This window comes from Oreochromis niloticus, linkage group LG9, assembly GCF_001858045.2.
Source record: "Oreochromis niloticus isolate F11D_XX linkage group LG9, O_niloticus_UMD_NMBU, whole genome shotgun sequence".
Classification (NCBI taxonomy): domain Eukaryota; kingdom Metazoa; phylum Chordata; class Actinopteri; order Cichliformes; family Cichlidae; genus Oreochromis; species Oreochromis niloticus.
Genome location: NC_031974.2, coordinates 3,503,247 through 3,519,792, shown reverse-complemented (window position 1 = coordinate 3,519,792; position 16,546 = coordinate 3,503,247). Strand labels below are relative to the sequence as shown.

At 45.5% G+C, this 16,546-nt stretch overlaps 1 protein-coding gene across 4 annotated transcripts in view; it reads right to left on the bottom strand.

Annotated features, from left to right (window-relative positions):
* The window catches only part of sugct (succinyl-CoA:glutarate-CoA transferase), a 78,325-nt gene that overhangs the window by 17,337 nt on the left and 44,442 nt on the right, over nt 1-16,546 (bottom strand). Inside the window, exon 13 of one of the 4 annotated variants that reach the window (XM_019353124.2) lies at nt 4,297-4,449. The exons of the other annotated variants lie outside the window; for them this stretch is intronic. Within the exon in view, the coding sequence (XP_019208669.1) occupies nt 4,312-4,449 (138 nt within the window). The 3' untranslated portion in view covers nt 4,297-4,311. Of the gene's footprint in view, nt 1-4,296; nt 4,450-16,546 lie in introns of those variants that run through there. 4 annotated transcript variants of the gene reach the window in all.

Below are 16,546 nucleotides of genomic sequence, written 5' to 3'. Positions count from 1 at the left end.
AAACAACGACCATGATTATGTGAAATATTATAAATGTGTAATCTTTCATATTTGGGCTGAACTGTGAGCTGTTTCGTTTGTGTGTCTTACAGAATGATTCTTAGACTCCGCCCACTTTCGGACAGGCACAGAGTGACAGTTTGCGTCATGTCCACAGTGTCACAGTTGTGAATCACTGGTGAATCTGATGTCGCTCCAGTGTTGATCTCAACAGTTGTGCGGTGACATCACCAGATGTTTGGCAGCAGCCTCGTTTGCCTCCATGACGTGAGAGGTCTGCGCTTGGTTTTTATTGGTCAGTGATTTGTTCTGGAGAGGTTTGAACCTGGTGTTTGTTGCTTGGGGCTTGTTTTACAGTGTTTTGGACACAGTGAGATTGGATTTGGTGACTACATTAAAGCACGTGTGTAACATTTCCCACAATTCAACCTAAAGTTAGATGGTTTCAGGCTGTGATCCACTCTGGTGGGGTGGGGCTTTCTCTGGATTGAGTTTTGGCGCTGTCTTGGAAAACCACAGCCCCTCTCTTTGTGTAATCCAGTGGTATCAGATCAGGCCTGAATCTGGGTTTGGACCAGTTTGAGTCTGGGTGTCTGGGTCCTTTGTGCATGTGGTACAGTGTCTTCTGTTTTTACATGTTTAACACTCAGCGTGGACTTGGTGTCGACCTGGGTTTGAATAATGTTGGAGAAGCTTCCAGCTCTGCAGAAGATAAAGTCTTCTTTCTCTTTCCACACCGACTCAGTGATGTTTACATCAGAAGTCTGATTTTAGACCCGTTTTAAAGTAATTAGGAAAACTTTCAGGCCAACCTTTGACCTGGCATTGGAAACTTATTGTACTGGTTTGGGTTACTGGTTGGTTTATTACTTGTTTGAACCTTTTTAGAGCATCTCTAAGAACATTTCAGAGTTACTTGGATTTGGGCTGTCTTAGTGCTGTTGTCAGGAGATCTCTGGTTCTGAACTCTGGTTTTGGTTGAGTCATGGAAACAATTTTATTGGTTTTGGAGAGAGTATGAGTCTGGTTTGGTAACATTTTTGAGATGGCATTAGACTTGGCATTGGACTAGTGGGACATTTTTGGATTAAGGGTTCACTTGGGAGCATTTGGAAAAACTTGCTGTAGTTCTCGTGATTTTAGACAGTGATAGTTTTTGGACAGGAAAGAGCAGCTTTCAGTCAGACTGTGGGGACTTTTAAAGGTGAGCTTACTCTAGGTTTAATCATCTGTTTAAATGTTTTAATGGAAGACTTTACTGAAAACACAGAACACACACTGGTCACTTGCTGTGTGGATTTCTTTGAGTTTGATGTGGGTTTGGGGCTCAAACTTGGTGTTGGAGTCCAGGTTAGATCCAGGTTAGATCCAGGTTAGATCCAGGTTAGATCCACGGGTCTGGGAATGATTAGGACTGACGGTCCTCACAAAGACAGAAAGATAAATGTGTGTTTTGCCGGCGGCAACAGAAAAAGAGAGCGAGAGTCTGTAGGCAGTTAGCGGCTGATCAAAGACACACGGGTCACAGCTTTGCGGGTTTCAGCCACGTGCCTCCTCTTCCTCCTCACTTCCTGTTCTCCTTATTGCCTCCACTTCCTTTCTCCTCAGTCTCCTGGTTCTTTCTCCGGCTCTCTCAGTCATGCACTTCCTTTCTGCTTCTGATCCTTGGCTCTGACTGAACAGCTACTTTCACCTCAGTGAGTATCCGCACATATATTTCTCTGCTGAACATCTGGAGGAAGATTTAGACGTGGACTGGTGACATTGATCCTGAAGTGATGGAGGCAGGAGCAGGAGCGTGAGCGGGCTGTCAAACAGTCGGAGTTCAGTGGATAAAACCTGTCAGCAGGGATGATGTCTCTATACGTCCCATCATCCCTCCACTGGCTCAGACGATTGCTTCTTCAACCTCTTTTCTCTGCCAGCTCTTTCAACGCCCCCTCTATCTCCCCACCACTCGTTACTCTCCGTGCCCCCACCCCTCCTCCACCCCTGCCAGCCTTTGAAGCTTGCTGTGGCAGTCCAATGATTTGACTAACCAGCACCCATGGGAGCCGCCCGGGCCTGCTGTTACGTCACGTTACTGCAACATCAAGGAGAGTGTGTGCAGAGCAGGGTGGATGTGTGCGTGTGTGGAGATCTGAGTTTGCGTGAACCTGCTGCTCTCGGTTTGACCTCCACAATCAAAGAACGTCGTCGCCTCTTCATTCCTGTGAAGTGTCAGAGATGATTTTCCTGCTCTGCCGCGGTTGTCCCGTACGAGCGCTCGGCAGGGTTTTTAGACGCGTTACGTAAAGCTGCAGCGCGGACGGCAAAGGTCCCCCGTGATCCGGGTTTTCATGATTTCAGCTCAGGGCATGAATAATGCTCTTCATCATGTTGGATAAATGAGTGTTTCAGTGGGAGAAACATTTATTTCTAACTTTGAGGAGCAAAGCAGCAACAGGAAGCCCCCGAACACGTCACAGAGTAAGACTTCATGAATCCGTCTTCACAGAGCCGGTCTTTTATGGAGCAGTGAGAGTCCTCAGAGATGGTCATGCCTGTTCCTTCAGTGACTTCATCGCTTCTGTTTTCTTCTTCAGGATAGTCCTGGTCAGCAGACACGTGGTCCCAACACGTCCTCCTTCTTTCTGTTCCTGAAGCTTGAACCGGAAAACAGCAGCTAAGCTCTGCCTCGAACCAACGAGGAAATCAACCAGAGACGACCTCACAATGAATTCAAGCTCATTGCTGCTTAAATATTACCGTCCCTGTTTGGTCTTCAGTAATGACTTATGAAGCTCAGAGCTGTGGATGTTTTTTGTATCTTACTCTCGGTATATCAGCGTATGTGACTGTGTTTTAGGAACGTCTGTCACTTGGAAACAAGTTTCCTCTTAGAGGACACCATGAGCGCTGATGTGTTGTTAATATTTCCTGTTATTCATCAGTCCCACAGATATTTCTCAGCTCTGGTAATAACTAAACTCGATGTGACGGTTTAATTCGGTGCTAATATGACTCATTTACAGACCATTTCTTTCCCGGTAGAAAAGTTTACTTTGAAATTTTAGATTTGTTGTGTCGTCCCTGAAACGTCTCTGATCTCGTTTTAGAGCGTTGCACAAAAACGGAGTTGGTTCAAAGACAAAGTCTTGAACTTTTTGCCTTTGTGGTCCTGAGATGGGTTTATTTAACACACGGTGAATCACACACTGCCGTCTACCCGTCAGCCCTGATATCACTCCGCCGTCACTGAAGGCTTTTAACTGAGATTTAAACTAGATGACTTCTGATCGCTGCTCATAACTAATAAACGGGAACTCGTGAGTTTCAAACACAGAGCGATCTTCTGAATTCGAGTCATAAATAATAAAGTCTATATTTAGGTTTTACGCAGCATCCCAGAGCCTGTGGCTGTTCAGACGGTTGCTGCATCTAAACAACATTCATTCCTTTCCTGGTTTTGTATTCAGGAGAACATCCTGTTTGTAATTTGGGCTTTTTGTTTCTCAGCAGTCTCACCACAAGCTGGTTGTAAAATGGACCCACCTGTGGATTTGCATGGTGGGCCGCGAGCAGAGAGGATTCACAACAAGCTAAAGGAAGGCATGCATGCAGTTCCTGTGCACGGCTGTGGACTGAGGCTACGCTCACATTTGCACTGAATTTTCCACAGAATTAATTTATCCTGCAAACAGGACAGCCAAAGGTTTCCTCACAGCCGAGCCGCTGAGAGATCTGACGAACCAGAAGATGAAGAATATTCTGCATTTATAGAAAATTTCATTATTTTCATTTTAAACCATGCAATGACACTTTGTGGAACTTACTATCATGTGGTTTTCCTCTGTATTTATTTCAAATGACTTCAGATTTTGTGGGTTTTAGTGCAGAATTACTGCACAAGAGTTTAAAAAATCCATAGTTATCGTTATGATATTGATCAGTCAGTGCTGAAGGACGACCAGTCTTTTAAAAACGCAGACTGATTCTTTAACGCCCTGCCTGATTTAAATCCCTTCACATATCCTTTATTTCATTAACCAGAGGACTGCACTGATGACTCAGTGCTCGTGATGCCAGTTTGTCCCCTCAAGGCTCTGTTCATGCAGGTAAAGACCCGGCAGTGTCAGAGAGAAATCCCCAACCAGAACTGATGCTGTACCTAAACCTCGAGACCCGGACCTCATCAAACATCCTCATTAATGCTCAAGTTTGTCCAATAAAGCTGGACTTCCCATCATTCCCATCATATTTTCCCAGATAAAACTCAAAGAAGTCTCCCCTGGACTTAACTGAGCAAACAGGCAAGAGCCTTTTATTGGGTTAGAGGCTGGAGGTCAGGGGTGCTATGTGCTCAGATATCAGGTTTGCTGATTGATGAGGTGTTTCCGTGGACTTCTTTCTTCCCTGATGGAACGGGCATGTTCCAAGACATCGGTGGCAGCAGTCACCGGGATCAAACTGTGAAAGGACGCACAAAGTCTTTAATCCCAGATTCTCCCATCAACACAACATCTGAGCAAAAACTGAACGTACCCACGGACGCCGATAAATGTGACACTGCAATGATATGATGCCGGCGAATACGTGGCAGCATCAAAGCTGAAGGTGAATCATACGGAGCAGAACGAGTCTGCTGACAGGTCAAAGGTCACCGTGTTAAACCAGGTAAAGGTTGCTGTATTCACAGGGCCAGTGTTTGCTTATTGCTGTCAAAGCCAGGAAAGTCTTTCACCCTTTAAATGTCCACCCAGCAAAGACGCTGAAGCATCACCGACATCAGGAGAGCATTCATCATCACATCTTTACCGACTGACGGGCCGCCAGCAGCTGACAGAAGGACGCAGAGCGAGTGCAGATTCAGACGAGAGGTAAAGAGAGTCCGAGGAAAACGCAGGAATAAATTCCTCCTGAACAAAAAGCTCTTTCTGTGTGAGTGTGAGTGTGTTTAGCTCCATGAAGTGGAAACTGTGGCATGAGGAATGTGTGTGTTTTGGACAGAGTCGCCCATATGGAGGAAAACTGTGGGGAAAGTAGATTAACTGTGTGTGTGTGTGTGTGTGTGTGTGTGTGTGTGTGTGTGTGTGTGTGTTACTGTGTGTGTGTTACTGTGTGTGTGTTACTGTGTGTTACTGTGTGTGTGTTACTGTGTGTGTGTGTGTGTGTGTGTGTGTGTGTGTGTGTTACTGTGTGTGTGTGTGTGTTACTGTGTGTGTGTGTGTGTGTTACTGTGTGTGTGTGTGTGTGTGTGTGTGTGTGTTACTGTGTGTGTGTGTGTTACTGTGTGTGTGTGTGTTACTGTGTGTGTGTGTGTGTGTGTGTGTTACTGTGTGTGTGTTACTGTGTGTGTGTGTTACTGTGTGTTACTGTGTGTGTGTGTTACTGTGTGTTATTGTGTGTGTGTTACTGTGTGTGTGCAGCTGCTGTGTTCCAGGTGTGCAGCAGGACGGTGCGCTCCGTCAGCAGGGAGCTGTTCAGCAGGCAGTGGGAACTCCCATCATTAAAACGCCAAATATGATTTCATGGAAGCGAATCCCAAACGCCGCGGCTCGGGCAGAAGGTGACACCGACAGTTTCAACATGGCTGCTAGGACGAGACCCGAAGAGTGACGGAGATAAATGATCCTCGGGCCTCGTCGGGGATCAGCTGACATCATTCTTTCCCTTGGAGCGACTCGCTGTCAGCAGGTACAGCGAGTGGATCTGTACGAGGACTCCACTGGATATCGTGTTCTTACTTTTTATAATCCAGATGTTTGGAGACACATTTCCATGTTATGGGAACACTTGAGTCCACCAGGCCCTCAGGTTATATTTGGTCTAAGGAAACGACTCCTCGGTGCTTCAAGTTCCCACAAACGTTTGCAAGTGGAAGCCAAAGGGCGGATTCAACAACCTCATGTACAGTAGAAGCACCTGAAATCCATCGCCTGCTCAGAGACATGAGCAGGTCAGCCACGCTGATGGTCTGCGTTCATCACATCACAGCTTGATTGCTTTTACTGACACCAGTCTGCAGGAACGACACCGCCCACCTCACAGCCTCAGGTCTGGTTTCCTCTCAGCGAGCTCAGGCTCACCTGAACCTGAGCAGGTGTGCCGAGCTCATCGAGCTGAGCTTCGTCCACAGGATGAGAGGCAGCGCCACATTAGAGGATCTCCTCCCACAGCATCCGTGTGTTTGACATCAAACGCATGTTGTAAAAACATCAGAGTCAGACTGCACAAAGATGAGAGCGCCAGCAGCTCTGATCATAAACGATACGGAGATCAGACGCTACTGAGCACGTGCAGTCAGTTCTCTGAACTGCTACGAGTCAACAAACCGAGACAGCTTGCTGCAGTCTTCCTGCTCTTACTGTATGTAGGGCTGCTCGATTATGGCAAAAATGATAATCACGATTATTTTTCACTGAAATTGAGATCTCGATTATTTGACGATATTTATTTAACAATAACAATGTATTTGAATAATGGCTTTAAAGATTGTCAAAAAATAATATAAAATAGTGTGCAAATACTGATTACAGTGCAAATGTTTGCAATATAAAAAATAAATGAAAAATGATGTGAGCGACATCAGACGTGTGCACTGTGGTCACGCCAGCATCTAATCCATCCAAGTTACGGTTTATTAAAATAATCAAATTACAGCATTTACAACGACAGTATTCAGGAAGAAAACCAAACATTGCAGATATTTTTATCATAACTCTGGTTTTACGTGGCCGATCAACACAATTTAAAAACTGGTATAAAGTCCACACTTTTTCCGTCAGTTGTTCCGTCTGTCCTGCTCACATCTCCAATGGTTGGACACGTTGTCGTTAATGTGGCTTCACTGCACATGAGCCACGCCGCTTTGCTAGCTAAAACACCGGTGTCGGCACATAAGGACGCTGTCATAGCCTGTCAACCACGTTGATTGGCTGCGTATATACGAATGTGAATCGTATTATTGGCTGGACTATAGGATAAGGTGGCATCGTTCTAATCCCACACAGGAGCAGCCAGTCACTCACTGACTAACACTGCAAAACAGAATTGTTAAAGTATTTATTTTAATTTCAATTCAGGTTAGATTTTTTTTGTGCGCAACGCAGATTTTCTGTGCGCAGAGACCGTGCCAGCAGTGCGCAATTGCGCACGTGCGCAGCTTAGAGGGAACATTGGTTCCCACACCACTGAAGTCGTTTTACCTCTTTTCAACCAACGGCATTCTTTCTTCAGCAGCCATTATCCTCTCCTCTCCAAATAACTTCTGCTTAGCTTTCCGAGCTTCCCTCGGGTCCTCTTAATTGTTGTGACGCGTGTTCGAAACGCAGAGAGGTGCGCTCGATTTGCCACACGGAGCAGCGTGAGAGTAAAGCACGAGGGAGGTGCTAATAATCGACTCAGTTATTTTTAATGATCGTTGAAAACCCAGATCGTAATCGAGATTAAAATTCGATTAACTGAGCAGCCCTACTGTATGCATCACTTATGAACATGTTTATGAGAGAATATGCGTTTGTAGGAGCTGTATGCCTGCTGAGCACTGATCCAGGATCTGTTCACAGAGGTCAGAGGTCAAACGGATTTTTATGGAGACTTGACAAACCTGCTGTCAGAATCACATCAGGATGAAGGACAGCAGCAGCGTTTGACATCATATCTATGTTCCTTTGGGCCAAAACATTAGGGACGCTAATGGGTGGCTTTAAGTGAGACGGGCGACACACAGTGGACGGGTCCTGAGATAAATTCGACTACCAATGAGAGCACAGGACACAGCTGACTGACACATGACCTCGTAGTAAAGGCGTTAACGAGCGAGGCGTCAGCTTCAAAGCGACGAGCGAATGGCTGTAAGCGTGGACGCAGACACGCTGCTCAAATATCTGCAGTCATGAAACGTTATGACCCACATGTTCAACGCGGACTGCGCATCATGGCTAATTCTTCTTCACGCGTGACCGATAAAAACTCACGCAGGAACTCAAACTGTGTCCAGCCGGAGACACATACGTGAACGGATGAGCAAGTTTCTCTGGATCACACTCAGCTTCAGTCAGCAGTAAAAATTCCTTCCAATGCACCGCGCACTCAAACGCACCACAGACCGACGCTGTAACTTCATCTGCAGGCGAGCTGGAAAACAGCTCTGCAGAAACGTTTACTCAGCATTAAACACACAGACACACACACGCTGTCACTGCATCATCTCCATTCGGACCAATCACAGCTCTGTGTGGACCAAACGAAACATTTGAGTTTGTGTGACAGAAAAGGTCTTCATCACTGAAGAGGAAAGAAGCAGGGAGGCCGAGGAGGGGGAGGGTAAATTATAGAAGAGGAAGAGAGGAGGAAACAAGGAAAGCAAACTGCAAAGTTTATAAAGGATGCATGAGCCACAGAGGTCCACCTGTTCATCTTCAGGTTTATTTTACCTGAAAAATGAAACCAATGCTAAAACACCTGAAACTGCAGTTCCTCTGACGTCCAGCAGAGGCAGCAGTGAGTCAGTCCCACACACTCAAACTGTTGCAGGGAGAATGTCATTACGGCTACGTCCACACGTACACGGGTATTTTTGAAAACGCAGATTTTTCTATGCGTTTGCACCTTTCGTCCACATGTAAACGGCGTTTTCAATCACTGAAAACGGAGAAACTCCTGCCAGGGTGGAGATTTTTGAAAACTCAGTTTTTGCGTTTACGTGTGGACGAGGAAAACGGAGGTTTAGTCACGCAACGCTAAAGGTGTGCGCCTTTCTTGACGTGACGCTGTGCGCCACGTTACTGTTTACCGTATTTACGGCACTATAAGGCGCACGTAAAATCCTTAAATCTTCACAACAATCGACAGTGCGCCTTATAATCTAGTGCGCCTTATGTATGAATTTTGGTTTGTGCTTACTGACCTCGAACCGATTTTATGTGGTACACGATGCTCAAAAATCGTTCAAAAAATTTTTTAGTGCCTGTTTTCGGAGCATTACGGTTATCGTTGCAAGGAGCTTCGCGGAGTAACACGTACTGTGCTTCAACACAACATTACCGTGTTGTGTGTGTATAACAACTTCAAAATGGTACCCGCGAAGAGACACGCTTACCAAGCGGATTTTAAAATCCAAGCAATCAGTTATGCAGTAGAAAATGGAAATAGAGCAGCTGCGAGACAATTGGGCATTAATGAGTCCATGGTGCGCAAGTGGAGGAAGCAAGAAGATGACCTAAAACAAGTAAAGAAGACCAAAAGGAGTTTCCAAGGGAACAAGGCATGATGGCTGCAGTTAGAGGACAAAACTGAAGAGTGGGTTATTGAACAGAGAACAGCAGGTAGAAGTTTCTCTACAGTCTCTATTCGACTCAAGGCAACAGCAGTAGCACGTGACATGCAGATTAACGACTTTCGAGGGGACCTTCTTGGTGCTTCCGTTTTATGAAAAGGCATAATTGTCAGGGTTTCTGGGTTGCTGACCCAGTATTTTTAGTTCATGTTCACTGTTTATCTTCTGCCTGTTTCACTTCCTGTTTTATTGTGTTAGCCTTGGTCTGTGTGCATTAGGTTCAGTCCTCTTCCCATGTACCATTAGTTCATTATGTTCAGCTGTGTATTCATCAGTTTCTAATCACTCATCACCCAGCCTGTGTCTTTATGTTCCTCAGTTCAACCAGTCCAGTGTCGTGTCATTGATGTTAATGTGGATGTTGTCACTACGGTCCATTCCTTGCGTTTGCCTTTCAGTTCAGATCAGTCAGCCGTTCTTTCAGTTCAGTTATTCAGTCAGTCAGCCATCTCCTGTTCTTGCCATTTGTCCCTCACAATAAACACCCTGAACCTTCACCGTGAGTCCTGTGTTTGAGTCCTCTACTCCACCTCCACTCAGCAAACCTGACAATAAACTCTCAATCCGCACAAGAACTACTGTCTCACAGCAACTGCCAAACGATTACAAAGAAAAGTTGGCCGTTTTCCACACCTACTGCCAGAATAAGATCACTGAAAAGAAGATCCGGCCAGAACGCATCACTCACATGGACGAGGTCCCCCTCACCTTTGACATCCCCGTGAATGTACTGTCGAGAAAACAGAGACCAGTACGGTATCTATACGCACCACAGGGAACGAGAAGTCATCCTTCACTGTAGTTCTGGGCTGCCAAGCTAATGGCCAGAAACTACCACCCATGGTCATTTTCAAGAGGAAGACTTTGCCAAAAGAAAAGTTTCCGGCTGGTGTCATCGTCAAGCCTAACTCAAAGGGCTGGATGGACGAGGAGAAAATGAGCGAGTGGCTGAGGGAAGTTTATGTCAAGAGACCGGATGGCTTTTTCCACAAATCTCCGTCTCTTTTGATCTACGACTCCATGTGCGCCCATCTCACCGAGGCTGTCAAAACCCAAGTGAAGCAAACTAATTCGGAGCTTGCTGTCATTCCAGGTGGATTAACCAAAGAACTCCAACCACTAGATTTTGGTGTCAACAGGTCGTTCAAAGTCAAATTACGAGCTGCGTGGGAGCATTGGATGACAGAAGGCGAACACACATTCACCAAGACAGGGAGGCAACGCCGAGCGAGTTACGCCACTATCTGGCAATGGATCGTGGATGCTTGGGCTAAGGTATCAGTCTCAAGTGTCGTCCGAGCTTTCACCAAGGCTGGAATAATCACTGAACAGCTAAGTAACAGCAATGAAACTGATTCAGATAATGATGAGAGGGATCCAGGCATGCTTGATGCCAAAATTGCCCAGCTGTTTAACTCAGACACTGAAGGTGAAGAGTTTGATGGATTTATGGAAGTTGAATGAACTGAAAACGTAAGTGTACTGTTCAATATTTGATGTTTTACAGCTTAACAATGTTAGTAGTTACTGTGAATGAGATGGTTAAAGTTTAACTCATCTGATTGTTTTATTTTGCTGAATGCACTTTAAACGCCTTTTAATCCGGCGTGAGAGGGATCCGAGCATGGTTGATGCCGAAATTGCGCAGCTGTTTACCGTAACTCAGACACGGAAGGTGAAGAATTTGATGGAATTGTGGAAGTTGAATGTACTGGAAAAAGTAAGTGTATTTTTCAATATTTAATGTGTTACAACTTAACAGTGTTAAGAGTTACTGTGAATGAGCTTAATAAAGGTCGAGTTATCTGACTTTTTTGTTTGTCTTAATGCGCCTTATAATACTGTAGGCCTTATGTATGAAAACAGACCCAGTCTTCAGCAGTGCGCCTTATAGTGCGGAAAATATGGTACATGAGATTATTTCTACAATGGCGGATAGAAACGAAATACTGTTGATGTTAATCTGACTATCTGCAGTTTTAACACACTTACACACACAGTTAGTGTCCCTCCGTTTACACAGACAGAGGCGTCTGAGTGAACCTCGGACAGGCTTCTACATTCAACACAGACGCTGTCACAACCCAAATCCCAACATCGGTTTTGAATAAATTTACTGTTTAAAAAAATGTAATTTATGTTTGCTGTATGCATTTTGTTCATTCCTAGGCTGTGAGTCTACGCCAACCAAAATACTGTCTTTAGTTATTAACATTTGAAATGTTGAAAGCACTTGAAAAGTAACACAAAATTATCTGCCTTTCCAGGAAAACAAAAACTTTTCAGAAGTACTGAAGGTTTTGTGAGGGTACAAAACCCTGTTTAGTCTTTCCCTCCCAGGCTTCTAGACTTCTGATTGGCCAACATTTCGTTTTTAGTGTTTACATGTGGACGGAGATATTTTTTCAAAACTGTGCGTGTGGACGGGATTAAAACCCCCCCCAAAAAACAGAAAATCTCCGTTTTCAAAAATACCCGTGTACGTGTGGACGTAGCCTGCAACTCACCTGTTTAAAGTATGCATTATTGGGGGCGTGGCCTCGCTGATTGACAGGTGGCTGTAGCTGCTAGCTGTCTGCTATCTTCACATCAGCTGAGTCCCTGAACTGTCCAGTTTCTGAGCTTACAGTCCATTAACAAGTGATTACCAAATTTATATAACCTCAAATATTTTAATATTCTGCTAAAAATGTCCTTGAAAGTTTAAATTATATTTTTATTTATTAGACAAAATAAACTGAATTCATGTTTTAAACCCAAATTTGAGCCGTTAGAAAATCAGAAATGAATCAAAAACGACATTTAACAACTAAAGCTCATTTTTCTGTTTAGTAATGTAGGTAAATAACAGTAATTTGACATATTAAGGAAAAGTAATGATGCACTTAAAAAATTAAAATAAAATAACAATAATTATGTTTTATTATTTAAAAAAATCATTTTTACTAAAGCGTTCATGCATACTGGTGACTAACCATTACAGAAACAGCACTGCCCATCAGGGCAGCTGTGGCGTAAACCTTACACCGTGTAGCATTAGCACTCCACTCGCTCAATTAAAGTCAGCGCTTCAAAACTCACGGAGCAGGAGGACGTTCACACATCATCGCTGTGAAACGCATCAGTGGTTTGTTCTCAAGGTGTTTTCACACCTGCCGTGTTCGTTTTCCTCGTCTGTGCTCTTTGTTTGTGGAGGTGTGAACACAGCAATCACATTAGCATGTGGACCAAAACACCCACTTCATTACACTGCCAGGTGTACGTTACATTAGTCTGAGCTAAAAAATGTCCGTAGCCAGCAGCTCGCTGTGAACAGGAAGTAAACGCTCCACTCATCCAAAACCTTCTTTCTCTATTTACTTTTGTTGCTCCCGCCCCAAACACACCTGGCCAATCAGCGCACAGTCTCAGGTGGTTTGGAGTGTTTGCTTTGGTTTGCTTGGATTTTTCTCTGTGTGAAAAGAAAAAGTTTACAAACTCAGAGTGAACCAGCTAGGTGTGAAAACGCCCTTAGCATAGCTCCTCCTGTATTCCAGGCTCTTCTGAACATGTCAGAGGATAAACGATGGAAACACGTGAACCCTGGTTGGACAGCTGGGACAGGCTCTCGAGGACATGGATGGATGATCAGCGTTTTCTTCTGAGCACCAGCCAACAGGCTCGTCTCTCTGCTGTGATGTCAGACTTCTCGCCTCCAGCCGAGCTCCAACTGTGGCTGAGCTCCTCCTTCACTGTTCACTCCTGAGTTTATCACTGTCATTACTGATCGTGGTGTTTGTTGTTGTTACCGTGTGCATGGCTAATGCTGCGCCCTCTCTCTGATAACTGTTGGCTGTTCTCGGTGTTTCTACGTAAACGTGAGCGTCCGTAATGATCCGCCTGACCTCTGAATACTTCAGATGAACAGAGTGAATATGTTAGTGACTCGGCCCTGATCACGTGGGGATCGCGGCTCTGATAATGACTGCTGGATTTAAATGTTACTGTTTGCTAAACGAGCGACAGCTGCGACTTCAAATTAAACTCTTTTGTCCGATCGCGGTGCGTTTTGGTATTTTAGCTCGTTAGCTGCCGCTGCTCTCCGGTTACATAAAACACGTTTCAGCTCCTGAAATGCTCCAAAAATAACATGAAATACCAGCGGCGGCCACATTCTTCCCTCTCTGGCTTCCTCCCTGCTTTTGTTTGAAACTCCGTCCACTGCTGATGATTATCCGTCTGTTTATCTGCCGTTCTCTCCGAGTGTCACCGTTTAATTGGACACCCCTCCTCCTCCTCCGTCCCCATGGGAAAGTATGCAGACACATTTTGATTTGATTATGGCTCACAAACCAAACTATGCTCCGTTGCATTCCTGCTCCGGCAAACAGACGATCTGCGGAGCAAGGCAGCGAGCGGGCCGGGTGGGTGTTTGATTTCCTCTGGAGTTACTCCTGATGTAAAACCTCCACCTTTATCCCTCGCTGTGGGCGTCGCAGGTTATTACAACTCACTCTTAAAGGACCACAGATCGTCTCTCTGCAGGTCCGAGTCACCTGACCACGCCGTCACTTTTACCTCTTTTCTTAAAACTCCCTCTCTTCCTGTCCTTCTATAACTGCAGACGTGGCTCACAGACGCCCTCTACTGGCAGTCATGTGTAACTGCACCACACTGCAACAGTGCAGCTCCTGTCCTGCAACAGTCCACATCGATCTAAAGACCTAACTCAGGATCCACAGGGGAGGTTGGGGGGAGGTCGGGGGTCACCAGGGGGACTGCCAGGACATGGTCTATGAAACCCGTGACGATTCCACTCACCTTTCATCCTCCCAGCCTCTGAAACAGAGTCACAGGAAGTGCGCTGCACTAGCAGTTTTATTTAAAATGATGAAATACAGTGTTTTTGTCTTGAAGCAGCTTAAAGAATTATTTTAGCTGTTTATCTGCTTCATTCACTGAAGTAAAGCAGCTCGTCTTCATCTGAATCCTGAGTACTTACACTCAGATAGCACGTTAGCATAAAAACATGGACCATCAGACAGCGGTCGCCCAGCAGGACGACACATCATCAGCATAAATGATGATGCTATGCTAACTCGAGCTAACAGCACGTCAGATTATCGATGCTGTGTTTGTGGAAAGATGAAATGTTTTTGTCTGGATGCAGCTTATATAACTATTGTATCTGTTTATTTGATTCATTTGCTTTTACTCATTGAGCCCTTTCTCTTGAGCGCCCCCTGCTGTACCTCGGCTGAACTGCAGGGGGCTTCTGTCCAATGGGGTTAAAATGAAGTAGAAGGACTTCCTGAGACAGGCTCATGCTCAGGCTCAGGATGTGGCTCGAGTCTGAAATTCAAAAGTCAAACTTGCTGTGTAATAATCTGTGAGCTGTATCTGTGCTTGGACAGGAACAGGAAGTGACAGCACCATGACCATCATCATTTCCAATCACAGTGACCGCTCAGTGACTCTCAGGCCCTCGTCAGGTTTGTCACACCGAGCACCGCATCGCTCGCCTTCATGTGGTTTCTTAAACGAGTTCCCATCATGCATCAGAACAATGGCTTCCAAATGCTTGGATTTGGACCGTGAGAGGTTGGAGAGGAAGCCAGCGCCTGGCTGCTTTGTCTCTGTGTGTTTACACTTTATCTGTTGACATTCATCAGAAAATCGTCCAATGGGAGCAGGCGAGAGTGGCAGCGCCTCGCTCTCATGTGGCGAGGAAACAGAAAGGAGAGAAATGAAGAGATGTTTAAAGGAAGCAGAAATGAAAACTCAAAGCAGAAAACACGAAGGAGAAACAACGAGAGAGAAAACAGAGTCTGAGTGGACCGCTGGGAAGAGAGAGAGAGAAGCAGAGAGGCAGGTGAGGGGGAGAAAACAGGAAGACGCTCCCGGTCTCCGATCACAAATAAAACGGGAATCACGAGAGCGAGCGAGCGGGCGAGAGAGCCTCTTCATATCTGTGTGACTCATCGTCTGTGTCCTCGAACGACCTCACAGCAACTCTGGGAACGCAGCAGACAAACATCTGCTGCACACACACACACACACACACACACACACACACACACTCATACACTCATACACACACAGACACGCACACAGTAACACACACACACACACACTATAACACAACACACACACACACACACACACACACACACACACACACACACACTATAACAAACACACACACATCGCTGTGCGGCTGAAACACCTGCTCTCGACCAATAACATCACACGGCTCACACCGTCTGCAGCAGGTGGACGTAGTTACAGTTACACTGAGAGGTGTGTGTCTGTATTACAGTGCGTATGTGTGTTATAGTGTGTGTCTGTGTGTGTGTGTGTCAGTCCTGGTTTGTGACACTTTGAAAAACTCAGAAAACACAAAATCATCAGAAACTGTCACAAACCTCTACAAACACCTGCACAGGTGCTGCTTTAAAAAACAGTCACGTGGTGCTGGAGCAAACACACCGTCTAGCTCTGCTCAATACTGTCAATAGCATCATTCCAGCTTGTAAGCAGCACCTTTAACGAGCCAATCACAGGCTGCGACACACTGAGCCTCGTTAGCTCGTTAGCTCAGGATGAGTGGTGACAGTGAGTCCGTGCTCTCAGCTCTGCTTGATCAACATCACAGCACATATTTGTCATCTTTGTCATTTTTGTGTTTAATTTTCAGTGAAACTTTGAGTGTTTTGTGGTTTTATAAGGTTTAAACTGAGTGTTTCTGCTTCATCAGACAGGTGGAGGGCTGATGTCTGTGTGCTAGGTGGAGGAACAGGACGGAGTTCTGCTTGTTTTTGGTTATCAGAGGAAAACGATCAGAGCGTCACAGGTTCAGGTTGTGTGAAATGATATTTCTCCTTCCTGATTAATAAGTCTCAGCTCTGGTGCTCTGTCTGCACAAACTCCTTCATCTCCTCTCTTTGAGTAGTTCCTACTTTTTTTCTGGGGTCATCAAATATTTTCCACTGTGCTGATAATCAGCTCAGGTCAGGTGTGCAGCAGCACCATCAGAGGACTGCAGTGACCTGTGGCATTTGGCTGGGGTCAGTGTCTCTGCTGGTAGCATGATGCCATACCTGGACCCTACAGAGGTTGCACAGGTAGTCCAACTCCTCCAGGATGGCACATCACTACGTGCCATTGTCAGAAGGTTTGCTGAGTCTGCCAGCCTGTCTCAGGAGCATGGAGCAGATTCCAGGACAGGCGGTTACTCTAGGAGAGCTG